Source organism: Triticum aestivum, chromosome 3A (assembly GCF_018294505.1).
Source record: "Triticum aestivum cultivar Chinese Spring chromosome 3A, IWGSC CS RefSeq v2.1, whole genome shotgun sequence".
Lineage (NCBI taxonomy): Eukaryota > Viridiplantae > Streptophyta > Magnoliopsida > Poales > Poaceae > Triticum > Triticum aestivum.
This window is the reverse complement of record NC_057800.1, coordinates 638,285,285-638,300,769: the sequence shown is the minus strand read 5'-3', so window position 1 is coordinate 638,300,769 and position 15,485 is coordinate 638,285,285. Positions and strand designations below refer to the sequence as shown.

Below are 15,485 nucleotides of genomic sequence, written 5' to 3'. Positions count from 1 at the left end.
GAGGACTCCTACTAGGAGGGGGAAAGGAAGTGGGGAGGGAGAAGGAAAGGGGGTTGCCGCCCCCCCCCCCCTCTCCTAGTCCAATTTGGACCAAGGGGGGAGGAGGCGTGCGGCCCACCCTGGCTGCCCTTCTCTCTCTCCACTAAGCCCCATATGGCCCATTACTTCTCCCGGGGGGGTTCCGGTAACCCTCCGGCACTCCGGTTTTCTCCAAAATCACCCAGAACACTTCCGGTGTCCGAATATAGCCGTCCAATATATCAATCTTTATGTCTCGACCATTTCGAGACTCCTTGTTATGTCCGTGATCACATCCGGGACTCCGACCTAACTTCGGTACATCAAAACTCATAAAATCATAATATAACTGTCATCGAAACCTTAAGCGTGCGGACCCTACGGGTTCGAGAACAATGTAGACATGACCGAGACATGTCTCCGGTCAATAACCAATAGCGGAACCTGGATGCTCATATTGGCTCCCACATATTCTACGAAGATCTTTATCGGTCAAACCGCATAACAACATACGTTGTTCCCTTTGTCATCGGTATGTTACTTGCCCGAGATTCGATCGTCGGTATCTCAATACCTAGTTCAATCTCGTTACCGGCAAGTCTCTTTACTCGTTTCGTAATACATCATCTCGCAACTAACTCATTAGTTGCAATGCTTGCAAGGCTTATGTGATGTGCATTACCGAGAGGGCCCAGAGATACCTCTCCGACAATCGGAGTGACAAATCCTAATCTCGAAATACGCCAACCCAACATTTACCTTTGGAGACACCTGTAGAGCTCCTTTATAATCACCCAGTTACATTGTGACGTTTGGTAGCACACAAAGTGTTCCTCCGGCAAACGGGAGTTGCATAATCTCAGTCATAGGAACATGTATAAGTCATGAAGAAAGCAATAGCAACATACTAAATGATCGGGTGCTAAGCTAATGGAATGGGTCATGTTAATCACATCATTCTCCTAATAATGTGATCCCGTTAATCAAATGACAACACATGTCTATGGTTAGGAAACATAACCATCTTTGATTAACGAGCTAGTCAAGTAGAGGCATACTAGTGACGTTTAGTTTGTCTATGTATTCACACAAGTATTATGTTTCCGGATAATACAATTCTAGCATGAATAATAAACATTTATCATGATATAAGGAAATAAAATAATAACATTATTATTGCCTCTAGGGCATATTTCCTTCAATACATATATACTGGTGGATGTAGAGGCGCGCACGTGTCATAGTAGAGGCGGCCAGGGTGCAAGAAAGAAAATACGGCCACGTATGTGTACATACGGGCGGGGTCTCGAACGCCTACTCGCGCATACGTACGGCGAGGGCTTGTGTACATGGCTGGGTCGGAACGGAGAAACAGCGTCGTCGTCGTGTTCATGGGTCGGAACGGAATTCGTGGTCATGTTCATCGGGAGGGCTTGGACGGAAGAGGCGATGGAAACGAGGCCTGGCGTACCGCAAAACAGAGGAAACGGACCTCCTACGGTCGAAACGGGGGTCCTGTTGATCGGGAGGGGTATGGCGTACCACAAAACGGAGGAAACGGACCTCCTACGGTCGAAACGGGGGTCCTGTTGATCGGAGGGGTGTGGCGTACAGCAAAACAGAGGAAACGGACTTGTGTTGGAGCGCTACGGTCGAAACAGGGTTCCTGTTCATCGGAAGTGGTGTGGCGTACCGCAAAACGGGACTCCACGGGATACTGTTCATCTCCACCGTCGACCCCCTCCAGCCTCCACGAGCTATTGTTCATCCACTGTCGACCTCCTCCAGCCTCCACGGGCTCCTGTTCATCCAGCCTCCACCGCGCGCTACTCCACCGGCTACTGTTCAACCACCCCTCCACCATCTACTGTTCATCCAGCCCTCCACACCATGGGGTCCTGTTCAACCACCCCTCCACGGGCACCCCTCCACCGTCTACTGTTCATGCTGCCCTCCATGGGGTGGTCCTGTTCATCCAGCCCTCCACGGGGTCATGTTCATCCAGCCCCAACCGACTCGATCGATCGGGGTCCTGTTCATCCAGAGGCAACACCACGGGGTCCTGTTCATCCACCCCCATCGGGAACTGTTCACCACCCCCCCCCCCCCCCCCCCCGCAACGCTCACTGTTCATCCAGAGGCAGCATTGATCGGCTTCAGTTAGCAGCAGTAGCCAAGGAATCGCTCGATCGGGTTCAGTTAACAGTCATCGATCGATCGCTCGGGTTCAGTAACGCGTAGCCTGCAGTGCAATCGCTCGGGTTCAGTTAGAGCCCAACGCCTCGCTCGGGTTCAGTTAGAGCCAACGCCTCACACACACGCGCGTATGTGTACGAGAGAAACGCGCATCACTCGGCCCCGACCTCCCACCGTAACCGGGAACTCCTCGAAATTTTCCTCCCCCTCGCTTCTACCATGATTTTTTCCATCATGGACGGCCCAAAGAATGTCATGCAGCTGCGTCTCCGGCCCGCCCAGGACGAAAAGCCCATTTTCTGTCATGATTTTTTGTCATAGAAGTAGGAGCCCACCACATCTATGATCATACCGGGTTTTGTCACAATTATCATCATAGAAGTGTCATATGTATGACAGAAAAAAATTTCGTTCGGCCTAAAATGTCACGGATGTGTCTTTTTTTGTAGTGTGGGTTGCTAGTAGTGTTGATTACTCCTTGTAGTTGATACTAGTTGGTTTACTTGGTGGAAGATCATATGTTCAAATCCATTATGCATATTAATACCCTCTGATTATGAACATGAATATGCTTTGTGAGTAGTTACATTTGTTCCTGAGGACATGGGAGAACTCTTGCTATTAGTAGTCATGTGAATTTGGTATTCGTTCGATATTTTGATGAGATGTATGTTGTCATCCCTCTAGTGGTGTCATGTGAACGTCGACTACATGAAACTTCACCATTGTTTGGGCCTAGAGGGAGGCATTGGGAAGTAATAAGTAGATGATGGGTTGCTAGAATGACAAAAGCTTAAACCCTAGTTTATGTGTTGCTTCGTAAGGGGCTGATTTGGATCCATATGTTTCATGCTATGGTTAGGTTTATCTTAATACTTCTGTTGTAGTTGCGGATGCTTGCAATGGGGGTTAATCATAAGTGGGATGCTTGTCCAAGTAAGGACAGCACCCAAGCACCGGTCCACCCACATATCAAATTATCAAAGTACCGAACGCGAATCATATGAACGTGATGAAAACTAGCTTGACGATAATTCCCATGTGTCCTCGGGAGCGCTTTCTTCTATATAAGAGTTTGTCCAGACTTGTCCTTTGCTACAAAAAGGATTGGGCCACCTTGTTGCACTTTATTTACTTTTGTTACTTGTTGCTCGTTACAAATTATCTTATCACAAAACTATCTATTACCTATAATTTCAGTGCTTGTAGAGAATACCTTGCTGAAAACCGTTTATCATTTCCTTCTGCTCCTCGTTGGGTTCAACACTCTTACTTATCGAAAGGACTATGATAGATCCCCTATACTTGTGGGTCATCAAGCGGCTGGGGCGGGGCCATCAGGGAGCGCGCATGCAGAAGCCACGGCGGCGTCGGAGTCGCTCCATGGCCAGTGGGAACCCGCAGGCTCTCTGGCAATGGTTGGCGCGATGGTGGCCGTGGATCTGGATCCCACCCAGATTTGTCGTTGGTTCTTCACGTGGACAGCCGTGTGGTGCAATGAGGGGTCGACGAGGGATGTTGGTTCCCCACCAGCAATCCGGCGGCTGCATGCATCGTCATGGCATGGCTCACACCGTGGATCCAGGCAGCTGCTGGTTTGGGGTGGCGTGAATGCCGATGAAATCCGTGACGACCTCAGTCATGGTAGGCAACGCCCGAGTCTTGGGCGTGTTTCCTTGTTGAAGGCATCGTCATTTACATTCATCGTCACCTGGTTCCGGCTGCTCCAGGGGAAACCCTAGATCTCGATCTCCCTGATCGTACGATGACGAGGCCTTCGGGGCAGTTCTCCCTCTTGGAGGCATCGTCTTGTAGCAGGTGCTGATTGGAGGGGACAAGAGAAGGAGCGGTGTTGCATCTATTGCAACAGCGACGACGCGTGTTGATGGACGCGTGCAAGTGATGGCGTTGTCTGACATCGTGGTGGCGTCGACGACAGAATGGCCTGGTAAAATGAATGTGTTGGTCGCTCCTGAAGGTGAGATGGTGGAAGATAGGGGCGGCTGATTCTAGAGTGTCGTTTCCCTGCTGGTGCCAGCAGGAGGCTTGGTGAGGCCAACAGATTAGATGATGTGTTTTGATACGATATCAGGGCACATCATAAAATGTGTAGATGTGGTGATTGTGGTTGTCAGAAAGATGATTTTGAATGGATCATGTATGTGTTTTATCGGGTCTGTTGAATAATATTTCTTTCGTTCTAAAATAAGTAACTCAACTTTGTACTAAATCTAGTATAAAGTTGAGTCACTTGAGTATGATAGAATGGTTATGTGCATCGTTTCATGCAGAGGTCGAGTTATCCCTCACTTTTGGAAGAAAAAATAGCATTGGATCAAAGTGATCGGATTCCAAATCAAGCTATAGCTACATTAAACAGCGCGGCCGGCCGGCCGATGCGCTACTCCGACCACTACTCCAGATCAGGTGGCGACGCCCCAGAGGGCCGCCTGGTCTTCGCCGCAGGCGTCGTGGATGAGCTTCATCCTGTCCACGGACCTGCAGACCCCGCTGCAGGACCAGTCGAAGGACGCCACGCACACGTTCCCGGCCCGCTTCTTCCACTCGCAGTCTGCAAAACGCACGGCTGTTGTTCCGGTCAGGCAAGCTCGCATCGCATGGGCGAAGAGAGAACGACATGCTCGTGGCTCGGCGTACGGACCTGGTGGCGTGGCGCAGCACATGCTCCGGTCGTCGACGTGCTCCACCTCCAGCCCGATCAGCCACGCGCCCACGGAGACGTCCTCGTTCGCGAACCTGTGCAGGATCGGCCTGAAAACAGTCGATCGCAGATGCAAACATCGTCAGAATGTCTCACAGATTGCCTTCCAAAGAAAAGGAAAAAAGATGGCTTACTGGTTGACGGAGATGTAGGCGGCGAGGTCCTTGGAGACGGCGTAGATCTGGCCGGTGGCGTGCCGGAAGTACTTGTTCCCGACGTCCCCGAACTTCCAGTACTCCGGCTCGTGGTACTTCACCCCTCTGCCACCCACAAGAACAAGATGGATGGAAGCAAATTCAGCAGCAATTTTCATCGGGTTCCGAGTTTTTGGCACGTGATTTCGCTCGGATTATTGTACCTTTGTGACAGAACAGGGCCGGACTTCATGCAGCCGACGTACACCCTGGGCCGCGCCCTGTACTTGGCCAGCCTAGTTGCCAGCATCCCTGCCAAATTAAAGAGCAGAAACGGTCAAAAATTGGCAGAAATGTTAAGCAACACAAGGCTGCATGCACGTGTGCGTAGCGTAGGACGTACCGAGGTTGAGGTGGACGTCGTCGTCGACCTTGACGTAGAAGTCGGCGTCCCAGGTGGCGACGGCGGTGGCGAAGTAGATCCTGGTCTTGGAGGACAGCTCGTGGTAGCCCTCCACGTGGTCCAGCCGGAGGAAGTCCTTGTGCTCCGCCTCCTCCGCGTCCAGGGCGCGGTCCGCCGCCCCGCCGCCGCCCTCCGCCGCCCCGCTCCGGCCGATCACGAACCGCACCACGATCCCCTTCTCCTTCTCCAGCCTCCTCAGCTTCTCCCCTGCACCCATGAACAATTTAAACATGGTGTAATTCGTTGCTGCATTGCACCGGTGCCAACGCCAAGTGCGTGCATGTATGCTACCTGAGGGCACCAAGGTCTCGCGGAGGGAGTCGCGGCGCTTCTTGCTGCTGAAGGCCGTGTTGATGCCGATCACGACGAAGGCCTTCTGAAGGGCCTTGGACGAGCCCGCCGCGCCGGCGACGCCGCTCCGGGCGCGCTCCACGGCCAGCTCCATCTCCAGAGAAGACACCGTCTTGTCCAGCGACCTGGGGAGGTGCGGATCCATCAGAAACGTGCAATGAGTGCACAAGTGCTGTATGCATGGTGGACGGCGCGTATGCTTACCGGATGGCATGGTGCGTCTTGGACACCTCGCTCATGATACCCTTGGGGTCATGCCTCTCCCCGGCTAACCCCTTGCTCACGCGGCTGTCGTCGCAGCCGGGAGCAGAGGTCTTGTCCACCGTGCTGATCGGCGCCGACAGGAGCGGCATCCAGCCGCTGAGCAGCAGGCCGACGGCGAAGCTGGCGACGCAGAGCGCGGCCACGGACTTCCCCGTCAGCGGCGGCCTCGCCCGCGGGGGCACCTTCTTCTCCAGCTGCGGCTGCGCCTGCGACACCCACAATGATCAGTTTCGCCACACGGAACCAGCATTAACTCAGCAACTAGCTAGAATAGGACCGATCGCACGGCCGGGCACGCACCATCATTGCGCCAGAAGCAGCTAGCAGGCTGGCTACTCGAAACTCCAGAAGGATGGAAACGAGTGGCTTGGGCACCTGTTGAACGAGGTGATTTATTTGTGTGCAGTGCAGTCTCGCGTTATGAAAAGCGCCGGTTATCTGCCCGCCCCTGGCCCCGGGCACCTGCGGATGCACCGCGAGGGGGTTCAGTTTGCGTGACGCGCCTCATGCCGACAGTGTGAGAACGAGGCCGGCTGGCTCACCCAGTTCGTGGTAAGAACGCCACGCCTATGTTGCATTTCAAACTGTGCCGTGGCTGTGGAGTTCTTGGCCAGGAAACACGGGTTTACGCTACGGCTGCCGGCTTATGGTGATAGGCATGGCTGAGTCGTGGTATGTTTCACGTGAGGATAACCATGCTTTTTTTATTGAAAGGATAATAACCATGCTTTCAATAGAGCAAAGAATTACAAAGGATAATCGTAGCATGCCACGGATAAAACTAGCTCAATGCATAGCGATTCACTGAATTTACCGACTGCCCTGCGTTGTCATAGGTAAAAAGAACTGCACGGTACATTTGATGCTTTTTTTCCCCACACAAAAGATGTGATGTTATCAAGTTGCTAGTTCACCAAACTCACAGGGATTACATTGTATGCGCTCGTATTTACATTGTTCGAACTAAAATGGCATCCATCTGATAGTACCATACCACCAGCACCAGCCTTCCACTCAACTTCTTCATCTGCTGGAATTTGAATGAATCCTTCAACATACGACTGCAAGTAATCCCTCCCCCAAAAAGATGATCTGATAGGATTCGTGCGCACACTTCTGTTAACCGCCAATACATTGCAATTTGACGGGTATGCTGAGAGAATGCAAAGATGATACGTAAGCTTTTGAGTTTCTGCAAGGGGATATTCTTTTCCATCTACGGGTAAAGCATCGTACCTACAAACATTCTTTAGATCGAAGCATACCTGCAAGCATAATAGAGGAATATGATTTCTCACTCATTTTGGCCCTCAACATATACTTCTCTTGTTGAAGGATTCCATTGTCAGGTTAGCAGTGAAGGCTGGGATGGAATTCATCTTTCTTATGAAAATATCAACCTGAAAAGTATGGTTAGATCATCAAAATCAGTAAATCAAACTCTGGTTCAATACCAAACTAAAAACAATTCGAGACTTTCCTTTACTTAATTATACTTGCAGGAGTTTTAACTTCACCGTACCCGTAACTGTATGACTGGATACTTTCTATCTAATACCTAGATTAGTTTATTATACAGTAATTTGTATCACACAACATACTTTGGTGCACAATTTAAGAACGCTCGAGATCTAAATACACCAACTGGACTAAATCTGTTAAGCCTCTTACACACTCTTATAAACTGTAACAGCACTACAGGTTATTTGTAGAACATTCCAGAAAAGGAAACGCTTCAGTGTAATGGATAAGTTGAATACCTGCTGAGCAATCTCGTGTTGAGAAGTGTAGCCATTGACCTGTATTTGAGATCAAATAAATGTTCCGTTAAACTATACAAAAGAACATTTCAACAATGTAATAAACCTACCACTATATTGGTGCTTCCTGATTCATAGAGAAACTCGAGTTTTTCATCATCAGTTTGGGCATATACTGATTGCAGAGTAAATCGTGTTACATGAATCCCATTTGGCTGCTGCTCATCATTCATCACTATCTAAAAACACAAAATAAGAAAAATGATGTTTAACAGCTGAGAATAGTTAGAACTTCGAACCAAGTAACAAGATAAAATTGGACGAACGGAAAATAATGAGAATTGTGGCATAATAGCGTAGTTGGCATATGATATTACATGGCTTGATAATTCAAAATGTGCAAAATAACTGAACCCATCAATCCGACACCTTCCCCTTCCATTTCTAAACCCACCAAACATCCACTCCTGTATCCAACTCCTCTTCGTTCATCAAAGCACGTCTTTCCCAATACAAAGTTCTTTTCCACCTCCTTGCTATCAAGGCGGTGTTTCTATCACCAGCCTTCGGCCAGTCAACCCTGGGCTGCTACCTCACCAAGATACCCTCTCAGTGTAACAGCTCTGACAGACGCCCAGGCCAAACCAAGCTCGGCTTGCTGGAGCTCCTCTGGACTCCACTGCCTCAGCCCCCTTGCACATGGCCTGAACTGACACTTCCAAACGGCTCTAGAAATTGCTCCCGATTCATGTGAAGTTTTTTGGATTTTAGGTTGCAATGGATTTTCCGTTTTACCAATTGGTATTGACATGAATCAGATATATGGACAGATGAGGAGATAACTCAGTACTGAATGCTCGTCCTATACCCATGATGCAAGAGATTGCAGGATCAGGAAGCTGCCTAACTGTACTGCCTGAAATTTGGCATACAATTTTTAAACCGCTTTGAAATTAGGGGTGGAAGTTACTCCCCAGATAATTGGGGGATGCCAGCTGGACTTATTTTCCTTATCTCAATGCATGACTCTTTTAAGCTTAACTCTAAAAAGCCAGATATGCAGCTTCCTTTGTCAAAAAACTGCTAGTCTATCAAGAGAAGCTCACAACTGGAGAACAGTTGACTTGATTTGGGAACAGCCGAACAGTACATGCGAAAATACTGCTACTAAAAGTAGCTTGAACAGTAAGATGTCTCGGCTGCTAAAATAAAGCTCTAAGGCTACTGCACAAGTACGCATTGCTTCTTGAAATTCAGACAGCTAACAGAAAAATTAATAGAGTTGAACGCATCACACCTGGTAACCAAAAAGCGAGCAGCAAGCCTTTCGGAAGACTGAGATCCTCTCCAGAAACACTGCCTTGTATCTGTTTCCAGGCAGGTGTAAGGTCCTCTCCAAAAAATCAGTATACAGAAGCTTATACAGATATAAATTAATACAGTAGACTACCTTTCTTCACGTTTCTCTAGTGTGGCAACTTGATTTTTAAGCTGTGCTAGCTTTTCAGCAACATTTGCATCTACTACAGTTCCAGCATCTGCAAGTAAAATAAATATTCCAGCATAAATGCATTCAAAGCAAAACCAGACAAGGTCTCTCAGAGCTTGAACATACGGAGCACATGATATATTGACAAACAAGTTATTCGGCAGAAAATGCAGATGTCTATTTTTGATAGAAATGCAACTACACCAAAGAGCAAGCTATCAGAAATTGTACAATGACAAATTTACTAAGGAAAAAACCGAAACTAACTATTGCATGCTACTCAGTGGATATTATTCTCACATGAAATTTTGAATTGAAAAATTGGTAAGCAAAAGAGAAAATCAAACACTCAAACAACACGTGGAGATTGTAGTAGTAAAAAGAATTCATAAGATCACTTACCAGCTTGCCCTTTTAGTTCTTCGATTGCCTGCAGCCTCTCTTTTGTTTTCTTTAACTCAGCTTGCAGTGCTTCTATTGTCTGCTTTGCTTCACTATCCATTGCAAGAGTATTCACCATACGAAGTACTTTTGTGCTTGAGGCAGAGTAATCCCCATGACCCAGCTGTCAAATATGACAAGAATTTTCATGGCGTTGACGCATAATACACAAAGCAAATAACTATAGGTTAAATTAGTACACTTCATAGCATAATTCATAGTTGCACCCGCAACTAGCTCTGTTGTTGAAGGAAGATGACATGCCTAGTTAAAACTTCGGCTGCACAGCACTGTACTATAACAAACTATAACACATATGAACACAACAGTCATTCAGCATAACATTCACCGCTGCCTCACTGAAATTCAAATTAGATAACAATTCTACACTCGTGTTCTATTTGCAGGCAGCATATGATCAAGCTCCCACAGCCAGAGTAGCCCAGGCCTGCTAACGAGAGAAGCTAGATTGGCCACTGGCTATTAAACATTGATCGTATTCTGTAAACATTGATCCTTAGTACATACCTTAGACTCGAGTAATGCCACCTGAGAGCGCAGTTGATCTCCCTCTCGCTCCAATGATTTTGCTTTTCTTGCTTCAATGCTCAATTTCTCATTCATTAGATTGAGCTCCGCATGTTGTTGACTAATTAGTTCTCTCTGCTCGTGTAGAGTGGTCTCTAGTTCTCTTACTACCTTTTCCATTTGAGATAGATCTGACTCCATTTTCTGCATTGTTTCCCAGAAGAGGCATTATAAATTAAAATTAAGAAAGTTGTAACGGCACATACCACCAATGTTAAGAATACAGAACCTGCTAACCTTGGATGACATGTCATCTCCATCCCTAGTTTTTTGGTTAGATAACATATTATGATCTTTTCGTAATCTATCTCTTTCTTCACTCACTGCAGTAAGCTGTTCAAATGAAATAAGTCATAAAGGGAAAGTAAAGCATGCCAATGTGAATTATTGACATATAAATGGATGATCACTCAATGTAATACAGAATGTATAATTATAGAAGATTCATAACTGCGAGTACTACCTCTTTCCAGTTTGTAATGCCTATGTGTATCCCTAGATCGATAATTTAACCAATATAATAGGATTTATCTATTATAAAATATATACCATCATAAAGTTCAAATGTTATATTTTCAAATGGTATAACTTTTGTGATATACAACTCACATTACAGTAGTAAAATTGACAACCTAGAGATATGTGCAGGACCTATAAAGCGGAAAGGAGGGAGTATCTCTTAATAAGATAGCTTACACAGCATAAGTTCAATGGGAGTATGGGACTACAAGTGTATTTATGGTATACATTGCAAACACGGAAAAAATGGAAACCTAGGCCGCAGTTGTAGCAGGGGACAGCAGACAATACCAGAAGTTCAAGCCGCTTGACCTCCCTGCTAGCACTTTCAGCTCTCTCTTTGGCAAGGGTAGCTTCACCTTCTGCACGTTGCTTGCTGATCTCAGCAAATTCCAACGTAACCTCCAATTCTTTCAACCGTGATGTTACTTCACCCAATTTATTCAAGTCTGTCAATGCTTGCCTGTCAATAGTTCAAATAACAATATAAATCTTGAATTTATCAAATCTACTAGTCGCGCAGTTTTGTTTATGATCATAGGAAAGGATAGTACTCTGAATAATGTTTAATAACGATGAGTTATAGCAGAATTTTTCTTTGGTAAAGTGATGATGGACTCATACCTTTGCAAATCTGCAATGTTGCTGTAAGAAGACACATCAGGTATGTTGCCAAGTAATGATGTACATGATGCTAATTCCAGCTCCAACTTATGTGCTTTAGCTTCAATTTCTTGCAGCTTAGATAGTTCTGTTTCGGCTCGTTTCCTTCGACTCTGCTCCTCCAACAGCTTTTCACTTAGCAGCTCAACATTTGTGTGGGAAGATTTTAATCTTCTAGCTTCGTGCACTTCTTTTTCCTGGATATACAGAAATCATATAGATACAGCACTTTCTTATTCTAGAATTTTACATGGCAGGTTATTATTGAAAAGCTGTATAATAACAGGAAAAAAAACTCAGATATGTCTAAAATTGAAGGGTACAAAATGCACTACCAAAATGCTTTAGGGTGTACAGCCACCCATAAAAGAAGCCATTCATTCATTCAAACACACTTGTTTTAAGATTAGAGCTTCCTACATAGCTTCAACTTTTTTATTTCTACTATGGCAGTTCAGAGAGCCACACATAGGGCAACAAAACGCTCTCCTAGATCAGTGCTTAATGCTAAGCATGTTGTAAGCTTACAGCAATGTGCAACACTGATGTTTACATAATTCTGACAGTCATAAAATTGGCTTTCTTATCAAGGAGTAAATGAAACAAGCATGCCATCAAATATTCACATAACATCAGCTATCATCATCAAGGCTAAATGCTCACATAGTTCCGGAGCTCCTCTTGCAAAAGTTTTATTAACTTCTGATCATCTGTTGGATTACGCTGAACAGACAAAGGAGCAGAATCCAGTAGTCTGAGCTCGGTTTCGTTCTTTTCGCGAAGACACTGACAAAGAACATAATGTTAATCATTGTATCTGCTGTACCAAGATGTAAAACCAAAACCAATGAGCACAAGTTTGAGCATCTGATGAGGGCTCTCACGGCAGGAAAAAAGGAGTAGGACATATTGATCAGCGATGATCATGTGAATCACATTACTTTACCTCATTTAATTGCTTTTTCAAGTCCTCCAACTGCTCATTTAACATCTTTGCTTCCTTCTCAGAGTTTTGCGCCCTGAGGCTCATTCTTTCAAGCTACGCCCAGGCATGTTCAGATAGATAAGCCAACATGCAGTGAAGAATCAATGTTCACAAGAATTTAATAATACAAACCTCAGCATTAAGTTTAGAGATGGATAGTTTTGAGTCATCTTGCATATATGAAAGTTCCTTCTGAAGGGCTTTCTTCTCCCTTTCTGAATTTTCAGATGACCGCTGCATAGCCCGTTCCAACTCCTTGACCGACTCCTGTGCAGATGCTGAAGATGATTCGGCGCTAATTCGAGAATCAATCTCTTTATTGAGTTTAACCTGCAGCACCAGCAAGCCTATGATTAGTTATGTCAATTAATAAACATGGATATGATAAGGCACACAAAAATGTGACTGTGTGACTAGCTTGTCACAACAGCGATGTGATGGAATTCATGTGCCAAAGGGGAAAAAATGTATACCTCAAGTTCCCCTATCTTCCTGACTTGCTGTCGGTATCGTTCCTGATACTCGCCCAGCTCCTTCAATAACCGTTCTTGCAATGCAGTCTCCCGCCCTTTTGTTGCTGCTAGTTCTTGTTCGACATAGTTCAGTTTATCATGATATGTAGTCCTTTCATCCTCTGAAGTATTAAGAGCAAGTAAGTTTATCTGTTTGTAAGTAAATGCATCAAATGGCTTGCAACAGGATAATACTAACATCCAAATTCTAGCCTCAGATAGCTTCAAGCATTAAGCAGAACCTACATGTTCTTCCTAGAATGGAGTTCCTATTCCCAACAAATGTTAACTTATTACTATGATATACTGTAACTTGGAGTATAGTATATTATTTGGCCTACACGTCCATGCATATTTCAAACACTTATTCCCTGCTTCCACAACAGATATAATTACCTAACAGTTTAATGAATGAACTGTATTCATAAAAAGCTCAGAACAAAATCATGTAAACAAAAGCATACCACTCTTGGATAACTGTTTCTCCAATGTGTCAAGCTTTACTCGATACTCCTGAACCGCCTTCTCCGCGGTGTCCAGTGCCACCACGAACTCCGATTTCACCTATCAGAAATGTACACATGGAAAAAACATCAATATGTATACTAAGTGGCATATAACTAATCACACTAGGGATCTCCATTTCGCAGCGTGTACTTCTCTGCAGATCCTTAAAATATAACCAACAGAGAGCTTATCAATGTAGCGTGCGTGACCAAATATAACTTCAACTATAACAAACTTGGTAATACATGGCACTGAGTGACAGCAGGTCAAGTAACACAAATTGCATAACTCGTATGCTTACACAGGGCTAGACCGTAAACGGATGGAGACAGGGACGACGCGATCTCACCATCTGACGGCAGTGGTATGTGCAGACCATGTCGTCGGAGGGCTCCTCGGCGCCGGAGGCGGACACGAGGGCCGTGGGGCGGTCGTAGGGCACGAGGCGGCGGTCGGAGACGGGGGTCCGTCCGGTGGCGACGGCGACGGCGGCGGCGAGGTCGAGGTCGAGGTTGGCGTCGGGGTCGGCGTCGGGGACGGCCCGCCGCTTCCGCTGCGGTGGAGTCCGGAGGAGCATCTCGCTGGCCTCGCAGGGGTTCTAGAAGCTTCCTAGGGTTCTGGCGGCGAGGGATTCGCGAGTGACGATTGCTGAAAAGGTTTCAGGAGGAGGGATTTGGTTTGAAATCGCGCCGCCGATGGTCCTGGTGCTTAATGGGGGAAAGAGCGAATAGCGAATGGTCGTTCTTAGGGTCGAATCGATGCATTATGCGTTGTGTTGTTTCTTTTTTTCTTTTTTGTCAAGAATCAATGAGCTTTGTTGAAACTTGTGGAGAATTTTACCAAGAAAAGGTAGGAATGTAATTGAGCCAAAAACATAAATACCTCTGGCCTCACCGGCGAGAAAAAGAGACGAGAAAAGGAGACAATGAATGGAGTTGGAGGCAAGTCGACAGTGAGCTCCCTTGGCGCAACAATGAAGGGTGTGACGCAAGATGACGATGTGCGTGCTACAGGCGGCGGTGAGGTGCAACGAGTCCGTGGTGGTGTCCAGTGCCAGACCGCGGTGGTCTGGTGGCCGAAGTTGGTCGGAAACGAAGGTGATTCGGGATGAAAAGTTGCACGCATCTTGAAATGTCTTGTTTCCATTAACACTGAATATGACCAAACATGCCCGCCGAGATTAGCATCCACCGGAGACATAGAAGGGTAAGTAAAATGAAAAATAACATCACCCTTCCAAAGAATGTGACCTAATTTACGTAAGAGGGAAGGCACGTGTAGAAAACTCCTTCTGGGGATGCCATGCAACCTGCCGACGTGCCTTGCCACCGGTCCCCTCGTGAGGATCAACATCGGCCTTTTGATGCGGGGCTAGTCGCCATCTTGGCCAATGCAATGATCACATTCGCTAATGATGTTAACGGTTAAAGAAGTATTCGCAAAAAAGGGTTAAATAAGAACAACCACACAAGAGCATCGTACATGTTCGAACGCATGTTCCACAAAAATGCATCTTTCTCAAAATACGTTGAATTATCTCATTCCAAACATTCAACTCCGCTCCAATATAAGCCACCCAAATGTGACATTTAATGGAACGTTCTCACAACCTTGGCCTATACGACATGCTTGTTGCGGGTGAAGTTGTAGGTTGTGGGGGAATGATCGCTGAAGGTCATTTTGAATTATATTTAAAGAGCTGAAATCACGGTTTGCATTTGGCCAAATTTGGATCAAAGTTTGTCAAACATAATGCATTTGTTTCAACCTCGCTTGAATTCGAAGACCATTAGCTTACCATGTGTTCTTTGCTGGATCGCATAATCTGAAAGTGGACGCCGACTGAGATATATTATGCAACCACGGCTTACCA

The 15,485-nt window shown here is 46.2% G+C and overlaps 1 protein-coding gene across 2 annotated transcripts; it reads right to left on the bottom strand.

Moving 5' to 3' along the window:
• Positions 1-4,391: 4,391 nt before the first annotated feature.
• Positions 4,392-14,344, bottom strand: LOC123062792 (probable beta-1,3-galactosyltransferase 8). Of its 2 annotated transcripts, XM_044486455.1 has the most exons (24): positions 13,962-14,344; positions 13,570-13,669; positions 13,067-13,227; positions 12,726-12,923; positions 12,555-12,647; positions 12,272-12,394; positions 11,570-11,805; positions 11,237-11,408; positions 10,664-10,759; positions 10,367-10,570; positions 9,800-9,962; positions 9,359-9,446; positions 9,206-9,275; positions 8,019-8,147; positions 7,909-7,947; positions 7,470-7,548; positions 7,072-7,178; positions 6,089-6,354; positions 5,825-6,009; positions 5,474-5,740; positions 5,295-5,382; positions 5,071-5,196; positions 4,877-4,986; positions 4,392-4,786 (listed from the first exon to the last, which is right to left on the bottom strand). In XM_044486455.1, exons 1-24 carry the CDS (start codon positions 14,187-14,189, stop codon positions 4,638-4,640), a joined length of 3,477 nt encoding a protein of 1,158 aa, XP_044342390.1. In that variant the 5' UTR covers positions 14,190-14,344; the 3' UTR covers positions 4,392-4,637. The 2 variants fall into 2 exon arrangements, with proteins under 2 accessions (XP_044342390.1, XP_044342389.1); XM_044486454.1 differs by lacking the exons at positions 7,072-7,178; positions 7,470-7,548; positions 7,909-7,947; ... (12 more) ...; positions 13,570-13,669; positions 13,962-14,344 and adding an exon at positions 6,449-6,607.
• Positions 14,345-15,485: the final 1,141 nt, after the last annotated feature.